The 13,478-nt window shown below is 37.2% G+C and overlaps 1 protein-coding gene and 1 long non-coding RNA gene across 2 annotated transcripts in view; one reads left to right on the top strand and one right to left on the bottom strand.

The window, feature by feature from the left end:
• Positions 1-957, top strand: part of LOC146596763 (uncharacterized) — a 234,630-nt gene extending 233,673 nt beyond the window's left edge. Inside the window, exons 11-12 of the long non-coding RNA XR_014895678.1 lie at positions 428-535; positions 831-957. This is a non-coding gene — a long non-coding RNA (uncharacterized LOC146596763). The remainder of the gene's footprint in view (positions 1-427; positions 536-830) is intronic.
• Positions 958-2,828: 1,871 nt separating this feature from the next.
• LMO4 (LIM domain only 4) overlaps positions 2,829-13,478 on the bottom strand; it is a 13,896-nt gene continuing 3,246 nt past the window's right edge. The window contains exons 2-4 of the mRNA XM_085303517.1: positions 9,591-9,687; positions 9,081-9,236; positions 2,829-4,964 (exon numbers count right to left, since the gene is read on the bottom strand). Coding sequence (XP_085159643.1) covers positions 4,956-4,964; positions 9,081-9,236; positions 9,591-9,687 — 262 coding nt within the window. The 3' untranslated portion in view covers positions 2,829-4,955. The remainder of the gene's footprint in view (positions 4,965-9,080; positions 9,237-9,590; positions 9,688-13,478) is intronic.

Genomic DNA, 13,478 nt, shown 5'->3' with positions numbered 1-13,478 from the left:
CAACATGATCTCTGCTGTCTGCAGCGAGCAGGATCCCCCAGGCCCAGGGCACGGGCGCAGCCCAACCTCCTGCGGGTGAGTGAGCTGCTGAGTGTCGGCTGGGCCGGTTTCACTGAGCTTTACGCTAAGGCGCTTCAGCCCCCTTCGCTAAGGGCGAAGAGCATGTGCGTGCCCCCCCGCTCTGCACCRGGCGCTGCTCCCTGCCGGCGCTGGGGCCCCGGGAGCCCTGCCCAGCCGCCTGCCTTGTCCCTCTCCCGCAGGTGTGAGGGCGCCCATGGCCTCCACGGTGCAAAAATGCAGGAACCAATGTTAACATATCTCAGATACTGGTGAGGATTAAGGAGCAGAATTAACCACTGCAAAGTTAATTCCTCTTTGGGCTCTTACAAAAAAAGTTTTTAATTTGCACCCAAAATTTGCATTTCAGGTATCAGGTCACCCATGTCCGGCGAGGTGCAAGGCCAGGGCTGCGTCCTGCCCCAGGAGGTGCCAGGCGGCCTCAGGATGTCGCGGCAAATCCACAAGTTGCCCACAGGTAAGATGAGCTGATTGCATCCAATAGTCTCACCTGCTGTGCAAACATGTAACTATGGCTGTGTTAGATAAACTTCTGCTTTTTATTAAATATATATATATATATATATATATATACACACACACACACACACACGCACGCGCGCGCGCACACACACACACACACACACACACACACACACACACACACACACACACACACATATATAAGGTAATTGGTTGCTTTGCACTAGCCTTTTAGTAGTCATGACTGGGGAGCTGTTTGCACTGCTCTAACAAGCCAGGACCTGTTGCAGGTTATTGGCTCGCGGCCCCCAGTGTTCCAACCACTTGCTGCAGAATCAGTCTGAAGTYGGAAACGTCCCCGGCAGGAAGCGTGCGCATCCCTGCTCACACTGCAGCAGAACCCAGTAATCGCACCGGGCCCGGAAAGCTGCGCAGTCAGCTTGCGGACGGCCCCAGCTCGCTGCAGCACGGTGGGGCTGGGAGCGGCCGCTCCGGCGGGGCCGAGGGACGCAGGCGAGCAGGCTGCGCTCCACCGGCACTCGCTGCTCGGGCAGCACGGAGATGAGGTGGGAGCGTCTCGCTGCTTAGCATGCAGCCAAGGCACTGCCAATCTAAAATGGCTGATCAGTAATACTTTAATTGCAGTTTCGTAGAAACAAATTGCTATTTAATTGCAATAAGCTTTTCGGTGGCTTCGGTGGCCTGACAGTAGGCACACACCTGGTACTGAAAAACAACAGGCAGCCACGATGCTTAGGGGGCACTCCATGTGCTGCAGGCTCGGGTACTGAAATTGCACCTAGCATGCACCATTTCACACTAAAGCAATTTAATACTTAAAAACTATATGCATAGCTGTCCCAATCTCAATTTTATATGTTATTTTAATAGAGCCATTCAGAAGATACATCCTTGCAAAGAGCCATACTTCTRATATGTAACTACTAGCCAAAAAATTTGATAAATATTTTAAACTAAAATGACCTTCTGAAATGTCTGACAATACTGCAATACTGGATATCAAGTCAGACTACACTGATTTTTTTTTTTAGCATTTACACTAAAATTAGATGCTGTAAATTTGCTAGATGCTGTAAATTTGCTCAGTGTTAACTAACAGGGAAACTAACTCAGTGTGGTTAATATTCTAAAGATGTGTCTTAATTTCATAGGCTTCATTTTGGTAAGACATTCTCATTTTGTATAAGATACTGCATAACCTGTTAAAATATTTAAAGATAAATCATGTAGGACTGAAAAGACAGTATCTTGTTGCAAACAGAATTTGGTTTGGAAAGGCTTAATGTCCCACTGCCTGCCAGGATGCGTAAATCTCATAACTAGACAGCTGGATAGGTAAAAACATTAAACCCATTTAGAGGGCAATCTTTTTACAAAATTGTTTCATTAATAAGAGTGACAATTTATATGATTGAGACATTTAGATGCAGTACAGACAATGCATTTTATCCAGGTTCACTAGGATGATTTCAGATTAGTAATATTTCCTTTGATTTTTTTTTTAACAGCATTCATTTTTGAAAGTGAGGGAAGCTCTTACTGAATGATTATTTGTGTGACTTTTCAGCAGCACTAAATGCAGAAGGATGTATTTCAGATTCAGTGTAGCAAATGCATGTGATAAAAGGTGAACAAGTGCGTGTTTTTCCTCACACTTCTCCTTAAAAAAGTGATTTTTCACATAAGGACAAACCTAAGTGTTTCCAGCAGCTTTTTATCCACACCTAACATCCCCATTAGAGCCTGTTTTATTGTCTGAAATGCCTCTGGTTTCAAGAAAGCATTTTACCTAAAGCAAGAATACTACTTAAATATGTCCTATTGTATATTCATAGCTCCATTAGTCCTCCTCCAATTTAGCACATCAAAGCAAAGGCTTCATCACTTGCATGTGGATTATGCTAACATGAGTGACATTTGTAATCTTATAGGTCTGCAACTTAAGAAATGCTTTTAAAGTAAGCTATTAAATAGGTAGCTGTGCTTTACAAACGAGTCATATAATAGTTTATTTAAAGCCTTTAATGAACTTCAACCTCTACATCACTAAATGCTATACTACATTACTTACTAGAAGTTATTAACTATCTTCTTAGCACTTCCAGGTTATATTGGACAACCAAAAATCCGTACATGTTAGATTTAAATACTGTACCTTGAGTATTTATACTGAAAGAATATAAAAAGATGTCTACAGTCTCACTAATACTTAAATGCCATATTCATATGACTTCAAGTCTGTTTTCAAAGAAATTCAAACAGCACAATTTGGAGGACTCTACCTAAAGACTTTAATGCCACATCAAAAAGCTTAGAAACTTCTTTAAAAAAATATGTAATTGCATTTAATTTAAAAAGGCATACATAGCTTCAGTACTTTTATTACTGCATACATCATGCAAGCATTCTTTTGTCTTTTATATTCAATATTGTACATTGTCATTTTCATTTCTCTGAAAGAGCCCTATTTTTTCCAAGCACTGAAGTGTTAAAAGCAGAAATTCAGCAGACCTCCAATATAGTAGAGGTCAAGAAGTAGGCTCTGAGAAGAATCTTGCTGTTGGTTGTTTAGACAGACAAATCTATAAATCAGCTTTTTGTGTATCAGCATCACAACAAAAATAAGTCAACCTCGCCCTGTAACCAGGCAAGCTAAATGGTGAACATCTTCTTGAAAACAAAATTAAAAAGGAAAATATAATCACAATGTATTTCAAATTTATTAGTCTCCTGTAAAAGTAGAATAGCTACCAATATTGATGTCATGAATTGCAACAGAGGCACCTTCTAGGTGCTTGCAATTTCCTGACCAAAAGCATACAATACATGGTCATAGATTAATTTAATATGCTTGCTGCAAATGTGAAAAGTCAGGATTTTTTCCTCAAAATTATTCTGCATTTATCTACCTGTCAGTACCTACAGGGAAAAACCCACTAGACAAATTTCTTCCCTTTCTAACTATAGAGGAGGCTTCATAGTTTTGAGGGATTTTTTTTTCTGGATGACAGATTGTGTTTGAGATCAGCTGGTTCTCAGAAATCATCCAAGAAAATTTCTTTTCTTTCCTTAAGATCACAAGTATTAAAAAGTTATGTCTCTTATGACAGCAGACACAACTTTGTGTTGTTTACACACAATAGCTACTGTATTACTTTTAATGAATACTCAATTCTGGTGCTAAGTTCAAAGTACTTCTTGCATTATTTTTACTCTTGGACCTCCTGGGTATACACACACACACCCCTGTGCACCTCTACAGAGAGCATCCTGTGAAAAGGAACCGGATGGAAAGAGATCATAATATCTATACATGTACCACAGTTCACTGCAAGATGAATTAGGATATTTGCTGTTATCAGAATTAAGAATCTCAATGCAAAATAAAGATCAGTTTGAAGCAGTGCTCTGTTATCTTTGCCAGGAGTGCCATGGTTAAGTAGTTTTAACAGACTCTTTACAGGTTCAAGACAAAACAAACAAACAAAAAAAAATCTCCAAACAAAAAAAGCTACTTGTAAAGGTAATTACTAAATGAGGTTTAGTTTCAGAGTCATGTTTTGAATGTAGTTTTTTTAAAAAAAAAAGCACCAGAACTGCTAAAACCCATACTCAATTCAGTGTTTTTGTTTTACTTTTTTATTATTTAAATACACCATACTAGAGCAAATGTCTCTGAAAATATCACAAATAAAAGATTTTTCTTCATTCAGCAAATTAGAAGTAGGTGAAAATTTCTACACAGTAGCTGCTATGAGCCTGACCCTTTTTTTTCTTTTTTCTCTTTTTTCTTTTTTTTTCTCTCTTTTTTCTTTTTTTTGCCATGGGAAGTAGCAACATTAGGACAAAAACACTTACATGCATACATACATTGTATTTTACAGAGATACAATAAGTGTTTGTGATAGAATATCACAAAAGCCACATCTTTCCTTTATCTCATGTTCAGTTTGATTGAAACACATTTCCTTACAACACTTAAATATACAAAGAGCAAAGAGAATGTTGTTAAGGTAAAACACAGGGTACAAACTCTGGCCAGTGCCCTGCTAATTGTTAATGAGGGTAGAAAGCAGATTTCAATGCTTCTTTTAATTAGCTTCATTAGTCATCTTCCCCACCCGCCCCCCCAAAGATGTCCTCCGGTGGATCTTTTTTCATTTTCTCTACAGTCTCCCATTAGCCCAGGTTCATGGAGTCCTTAATGTTCATATTCAGTCATTTTAATACACCAATAAATGTGGGAAGGGCAATCAAGAATAAAGAAGGTGCAATGGTATGGAGCTGGCATTGATGCTAGCTACAAAGGTGACTTGTCTACTTGGAGACATGGGATCCATCTGTGATGAACAAAATTTGAGATGAAGGCACGCATTCTGCATTACTCTGACCTTTTAGCAGACCTGTAAGAAATAAAAATGTGTATCTTAGCTAAAATGCTAAAGTTGAGATAGGAAACTACAACATGACTGATTTTGTCTGTTTCTTATTCACTAATCTTTTTTTTATTAGATTACTTTCCAACTGTGACTTGATTAAAGCTTTCTACACTATCCATTCATACTGATAATGTTTCAACTCCAAATAGCAAAAAGCAAATATTTTTCTGCAGTTTGACTACGAAGAGCAGACAGAAGAAAAAAAAGGCAACAACAATAAATAAGTGTACTTTCTGGTAGCAAACTGTACAGTGAATAAGGTGTTTTTTTTTCTYGGCCCATTTTAAAAGGGAAGAAACATTATGCCATGCCTTTGAAGAATCTAGCAATATGATCTTATAATTGGAAGAAATAGCAAATAAGAAGTACAGCCAATATCCTCCTAAGGCAGCTTTGGTTAATATGTTGCATTGCATAAGAGTTAAATATAGATATTTCAGGATTTTTCCCTCCCATTTAAAATTCCTCATCTGGTGTGTTAGTTAATGTTACATAAACATTTTAATATATGAAGTCAAACATGTGCTTTCACACTGGTGTTAATGAATCGTGATAATTAAAAATGTCTAACTCAATAAAAATCTAAACTTTCATGGATAAAGTAGAAATGATCATCCATAGTCTTCAAATACAATCTGTTTGCAATTACCAAAATGAAATAATATATATTAGATTTTTATGGTTTTTAAATGACATTTTGCGCTTCCCAGGAAGTTCTTTTTTCACCCTTTCTCTAAGTTACTAAAAGCCTGAGGTCTATTAGTAACTGCAACCCCCCACTTTCAAGCTAATTAAAGTAGTAGAGGCTTGGAGGTTTAATTCCCCAGAGCTGAAGCTCAGTGTGAGAAAGGTAATTTGTCTGTCCAGAACAAAGATTAGGGAGCAGCCAGCAAGCATATTTAATAAATGAGCATCAAATATCTTCCACTATGGACACAGACAACACCAATTATGTAACTACAAGGGAGTTGTTGAGTGATATGTAAACTAGAAGATTTTTAAGATCTCCTCTAAGAGATGTAATCTAACTCATACTTTATTTAAAAGTACAGAGGCTGGAGATCACCATTTGCTGTGAACATTGCCAGCCAGTGGAAAATTTACACTTTTAGTAGCTGGTAATACTGTTGCAAGCAAGAACTACTGAAATATTACCTAAGCCAAAAAACAGAGAATTCTCTACAAACCACAGTGCAACCCCTTCAAACATCCTGGCACAAAGGACATCACAAGCTGGCACTAACTTGCTTGCAGTCTGCAAAGCAAGCAGTACCGAGTTTAGATATTTTCTTTTTCTTCTCAAAATACACTGCAACTGATCAGAAGTTATAATTCACATGCGCCAAATCGACTTAAAAAAGCAAAAGGCCTCCCTGGAATAGCCAACATCACTGTATTTGCCTCCTTAAAAGAAAAATCAACCTTTTAAATAAAGTTAGGTTATTCAACCTCTTATGCTTTCACCAGTCATCAAGATACATTAACACGGAAACTACATAAAGACAACAGTAAGTTCGTAACTGTCAACTTCATAAAAGTAACAAAAAAGTTTTTTAATGCAGAATATGTCTCAATCTCCTCATCTTAATAAAAAAACCCTGTGAATTCTGCTATGTCTGTAATATCTAGCAGCAGAATAACCTGGAGACTGATTGAGCTTTCATGTTTAGTTGAGAGTATTTTATCTATTACAGCCATCTCTGTCAAAGTGGAAGAACATTTTTAATTAGTGGCCCTAAAACACAGAGCTTTCTGGAAAACGTTTCTGATGTTTACATCCTTATATTGTTTAAAAGCCATCACACAAAATTCTACTTTTTTGACACCCATCCCTTTAGTTTCCAGATCTATAGAAACCTGACAAACCTACCAATTAACAACTCATTTCCTCAATTGTATTTCACTTTTCTGGAGTTCAGGTGCTCCTTAATTCCCATTTGAATACTAGTAGGAGGACTTACAGCATTTGTTAGAGAGATATTATAAAGGGAAAAACAAAAGCTATAATCAGTTTCCCCCTTAATACCTCTTCATCTGCCTCATCTTGGACTGTAGCAATAGAGTTAATAGTCAGTGACAGCATTTAGAGTTTCCTCTACATTTCGCTTCTACTACTAGGTATCTGCAATCGTGAGCTCTGCAAGCCTCGTCTAATTTTACTTCTCTTTTCCATGTTCTGTGTTCCTCATCATGTCTACTGCTTTTATTCAAACTAAATCATTTTTAGGTTTTGCTAAGGCATAGTAAGAAACTGATAAAACTAAATGACGATTTAGACACCTATTTGGAATTACATTAAACTTTACATTCATAGGAGACAAGTGGATAAACCAGTCTCTCAGAATGGTAAACTTTTTACTGCAGTGTATAAAGATGGATGGTTTTACCTGTATTTTGAAATGGGATACCTACAAATATTCATTTAACAGATTCACTGCTAGCTACTCTGTATTACAGATTTGTTTCATTAAAATTCACAAGAGTATAAATCTATGAATCTTTAACTGTATTTGTACTTCCTTGAGGAGAGGCTGCACATTCTCCTCCAATCTTAATTATCTTTGTTCTGCCTAACTATATGACTTTTGTACTCAGCTCTCTCTTGTCACCTCAATTGACAAATTAAGTAAATAAAAAATGTCCATGTTTTATTTTGATGTAATTACATTCACTGTATAAGACTCAAAAGAATACTTAAAATTAATCAGTAAATTTATGCACAGAAAAAAAAGCAAACATGGATATTGAAATGTAGCAACACAACAACACAAAATCATAGAAATTAAAAACCAGTTTGTATTTTCTTGTACATATTTATCCACTATGTAGAAGCATTAAAAATTATTCTGCACATTACAGAATAGATAAGCCTAACATTTGTCCCAGATTTTTTTAATCTTCCAAATTCATATTTGCAGATAAATGTTATTTTTTGTGATCCTTACAGACATTAATGAAGTTCCTATTGTAAATCTATAAAGAATTACCAACTGAAGTGTGCACTTTTTGTTTCATTGCAATAACTCAGTGCTGTGTGATTGCCTGGGTTAATGATGAAAAAGTCAAATATACTATCAGAGCTGATGGAAAAATCTATCACCAATCTGAAATTAAAATTCATCTGTGGTCAATAAGATTTAATATCCATGCAAGTGGYGCTGTAAAGAGTAAATGAATCAATGTCATCAATACATAATCAGTATGAAATATGATGTGAATAAAATTATGTGCAAGAGTCATACATTCACTCTTTTCTGGACCAGGGTGGAATGAACAGTCTCTTAACTCAAGGTTGACAGTAATTGTTACAAATTAGGCACAGCAGTTATCAAAATGCACTCACTTGCATAGCTTTAGGACTTATTAAGAAGATTAAAATAGATCTAAAACTATCTAGTTTCAGGACAACTGTTGATCAGATTTTTTGTCTTCTCTATACGTTTTGTACAGTCCTAATGTACTCATTTAACTGGAAACCAAGAGCACAGAGATGTACAATCTGTAGTTTAGCTATTAGTGTTATAGAGCRATAAGAAAATAAGAATTTGGTTTTAAAATCTGAGTTAAGACATGTAAGTTATGACAGAGAAGAAAATACTTCAGAAAGGGCCCCCAGCATATTTCCTCAACTATAACTTTAATATTAAAGTGAAATACATCGGCTTAATTCAGGAACCTTCTTTTCACAAGACATTTATTTCCACATTAAAGGAACTAATTTTCCTTCCGTAGTAAAGTGCACTCTTCTAGCCCTTAATTTCAATGTTATAAAATTATAAAATAAAATGCTTCTCTTTGTTAAGACAATTTGTATCAGTGTACGTTCTCTATTCCACTTTCATATATATAAGGAGTTCAACAGCTATACAGATCCACATKCTCAAACCTAAACAAACTGACTCATCTTATATGTTATATTTAAAGGGTGAGTATTTTTGCCCAATACCTCATGTCTAAGTTAACTATGTTAAGTTCAGTTGTTTAAAGGTCCCCCCCTGGGGAGTATCCACTATTAGGCTGAAAAGAAATTGATCTTCATTTAGCTCTAATAAAGCTTATTAGTAATTGTTGAGTATTCACCTTCTGGTCCGGCAGTAGTGGATTACTCTGAAGTGAATTCAAATGGCCATTGATGAGAGCTGTAGGTCTATCATGTTCACAAAATAAACTGCCATTGATGTAGTGAAACCGATCTCCTGGGACCAGGCGATTCCGGCAGGTAGAGCATGTAAAACACTAAAAAAGAAAAGAGACAGCAAGTGAAACTACAGCACAAATTAAGTATGCTGCAGGTTTGAAAATTACACTTCAGAGACTGTAAGTACAGTTGAGCTATGGAGCTGCTTGGTTTCTAGYATCTCCAAAAATAGCATTAGTCTTACCTGTTGGGACTATGCAGTTCATAACTCAAGTATAGTTTTACCAATTATGAGGGGACAAAGCTACACACAAAAGGAAGCTTTATAATATATACTTGTATTTTTAGCTATTGCTTTTTGCACTTTGTTCATAAGCAGGTGCAGATTAAAAACAAAAGAAGCAAGGCACTACAAATATGCTACTAAAAAAGATACAGGAAAAAAACCTCACCTTAAGATGATAGACATTGCCCTGTGCTCTCATGACCAGCTCGCTAGCAGGAATGGACTGTCCACAGGCACTGCAAGCACCACTATTTCCAAATAACCTGAAACAGAGGTGATAATCATGAATAATTTAATACACAAGGGGCTGTAAGCATTTTTGCGCATCACTGCAATGGTTTATTACACAACTATTTTGTCTCTGACTCTGTCTTCCAACTTGCTTACGGGCTGTCATATGAAAAAGTATATTTTTGTATAACAACTGGTAGCTTCACCCTACCTTGGATGTGGTTGCACAGGATTTAATCAGAAATATTGACTTACACCTCTAGAAACACAAACAATTCTGTACTACACACATTTTATCAGATTACTGGGTTCATCATAAAAAAGATACAATTCATGACTGGAGTTTAAATGCATTGTGTCCTTGAAATTATATGAAGAACTCTTTTGTACTTTAATCATATCTTGAGATATGAGTCATCAAAAGGGTTAAGAGGATTTGATTGTATATCTAAGAAGACATCATGCTCAGTGTATTGAAACTCCAGTAAACCTCCATCAGTGCAGAGTTTCCATTAGAAACTCTCTGCTATCCAGGTTGATATATAATGTGTATGGGTTAACCTTTTCAATCATGGTGTCAACACTTTAGATTTGCCTCTGCTCATCTCTTTCATCCTAACCTTCTCTCTCTCTTGATAATGAAATGCTTGCTCCAACTTCCCTCTATCTGCTCCTGAGTCCACAATTTAGATTACTTCATCTCTGCTAGCAACAAACTGAATGAAATTTCGATTTGAGCAGAAAGTAATTTACCGGGATCTGGACCCATTTGTCATCATATCTCTCTGGGTGTTTGCTGTATCACTGCAGTTTTCCTATGCAATCAAATGAGACCACAACATCTGCCATGGGGGGGGGGGATATACAGTGGGGGAGGGGGTAAAATAGGCAGAAGAGTGGTGAAGCAAAATATATACATAATTCTTCAAATCCATTTAAAGGCACAACACATCGATTCAAAATATAATACAATAATGATTATTGAGCTCTACTTTTACAGGCTGTGTTAGCTAGAATTAGAAAACCTTTATTTGCTCTTGCGCTTCTCTAACATACACAAATATTTATAAAGAGTACCATGATCATTTCACAGTAGAGAAGGAAAGTGAACTAGCTGGCAGGGTCACAGACCCACTTTCCTGCACGATGTAAAACATAGTAATAGGATTTACAAATTAGCGTATTGGTGTCATAATAAATATTAATATTTGCATCTCTTTCCTGTCCAAATAAAGTCATAAAATTCTGTTTGTGTCAACCTAGGAGACGCATTACAACAGAATACCCGTAATCTGAATGATTGCAGTGTGCCTCTGTATAAAAATAATTGCTTTGAATTTTCAGAATCTGAGCTTGCAGAGGAGGCTTGTCATGTTCAAACTACTAATTTGCTGTCGCCACTTTATTGAAAATAGCCTGTAAGTTGTTATTAAATATATCGACTGAACGACAGAGAGAGTAGTAAAACTGCCCCTTAAGATGGCTTTTAATAGGAAGCTGAGAAACAAATTTTGCAGCAGCATCGATTTGAAGAGTTCAATCAAAACTCCATTTCAAAACTAATTAGTCTGAGATCCACGACACATTGACACATTCTTGCAGAATCACAGTGGTTACAAAGGGAAAGCTGAACTAATACATAGTCAGGACCCCAAGCCAAAAGGACTACACTGCCTAGAATCTACGGGTCCATCATYATGGCATCTTCTAAATTGGGACCAGTTCCGAGTAGTTCCATGCTGTATTGAAGTTACTCCCAAACCTTTACAATGCGCGTTTTTCTTGCTCCATTATTACTAGTAACAAAGTTGGCGCACACGCGCGCGCACACACACACAGAAGTGTACGGGAGGCACTTCAAGAGGAAGGTAGCAAGACATAGTCGCATTTCTAGAACCAAGATCCAAAAAGGCACTACTGGGTAGGGTGGGGGCAGGAAGACAGAGTTCCGCAGATGAATTGATAATGTTACTTCTCCTGGAGAATACAAATATGATCAGCTTCTTCTCACAACCCTCTATACAACTGCACCAGCAACTAAAGATGCATCTTTTTGGCATATCAGTCTCGTTGCACTGCTTTTCTTTTTTAAGCACTCATTTCTTATACAAGACTCTCTGACTAGAAGTAGTTTGAATGTCTGTGAATTTTAATAAGTGGAGTCAAACTAATCCAGCAGCTTTCCACATATCTTTCTTTTTTACCTACCCATGCTTCTAGTACATTTCTAGGTTTTGGGAAATAACTTCAGGTGCAACCTTCTGCTGAAATTCCTAAAAATTGCTAAAAATTCCTAAAGTTGAACTATCTTATTAAAGCTATCTAGTACTTTGTATTATTTACCAGGACAGTTAAGCTTGTTTTTCCTTCTCTACTGTTACAAATGGTTTTGTAATATCATTACCAGGAAAAGGTTTTATCTTTAGAATAATGTTACTCCTTCCTACCAGTAAAGGAGGTCCAGCACTATAACTATTCTTTACTGAAAAAAAGTTGTTTCACGTGGTTTCTGAGAGGCTGGAGAGCTAATTATCTAACCAGGGGGACTGTCCAGGACAGTATTTGATTTAAAAGGCTTGAGGCTTTAGGTGCTCAATTAAGTAGCTATCGGTCTCAGACTGGACTTTAATGGGCTCTTTTCTCTTTAACTGCAGCAATGGGTAGAGATACCCCAGGTCAGGCTAATTAAAGCCAGGGGACTCTTTAATTGTGATGACAGAATTGGTTTCAGTTTCCTCTTTGGGTCCTCAGTCCAAGAAGGTCATTAATATTTCAACATTTGGGCAATGCAATCAATCACAAACATCAAGAGGTTCCCTATACGGACAAGGCAGGCTCTTCTACACTTTTAACAGCGTTGTACTGAGCCACCTTAAATTAACTACTGTGTAGTTCCAACATAGCATTCCCCACACCCCTGAATACACAAGTACTCCTATTTTTTTCCCCGGAACATTCACAAGAGTGTGAATGAAGACAGCAAGAAATCTTTTCTGTCTGATTTCATGTCTTGCTGCTCAAAATTTGATATCTGTAGAAACAGATCTCTAGCTATTATAACAAAAAAGAATATTCCAAGTTGTTTCCAGAAGTGTAGAGACAAACAGATTTAAGCGCTGTAATTCCTGCACCACACGGTATGTATTTGTACTCACAAACATATATCCAAGTCCTATCAAAGAGAAATGGACACCCAAAACTACTGATCCAGAARTGATTGGTGTTTCTGTAGATTTCCTATATTTAATCTGCACCAGCTATATTAAATATAACAAAAAAAGGCAACACAGAAATTATGCCTGGAGCCAAGTCCATTAAAGGTACTTCAGAATAACTAGAGACCAAGCACCTTAAAAGCACCAAAAGCTATTGATACTTAAAAGGGGGGCTGTGCATAATGGCAAGTGCTGCATTAGAGAAGGGGAAGAAAAAAAAACAGCCAAATTACGCTTGGTTAATTCAGAGTAACAGATCTGCCCCCAAGTGAATTGGAGGCCTTGAATTAATTCTGTTATGACAAATCAAGATAAACGTTCCCCCTAAATTGCATGCGATTTAATTAATTTTTGAGATCCTGGTTTTTTTTTTTTTCCTAGCTAATAGTTCACATGCTCCTGTGCTGTCATTGTGCTTGAGTGGGCAGACTTCAAAGTGATATTAAATAACCAACTATTAGATTTACCTAGCACGTCCTATTGGAAAAGTGCCATTTAATTACCTAGCCTGTTCAATTAAAGGGACAGCATTCCCTGAATATAGCAGCTTGCCGCTGATTACCAGGGAAATGAACTCGCAGCCCGGCAGCCCCCTCCCCTCCCCTCCC

This window comes from Rhea americana, unplaced genomic scaffold, assembly GCF_003343005.1.
Source record: "Rhea americana isolate MKP2758 unplaced genomic scaffold, rheAme1 scaffold_2, whole genome shotgun sequence".
Lineage (NCBI taxonomy): Eukaryota > Metazoa > Chordata > Aves > Rheiformes > Rheidae > Rhea > Rhea americana.
Note: the sequence above shows the minus strand (reverse complement) of the source record. Positions and strands in the feature narration are given on the sequence as shown.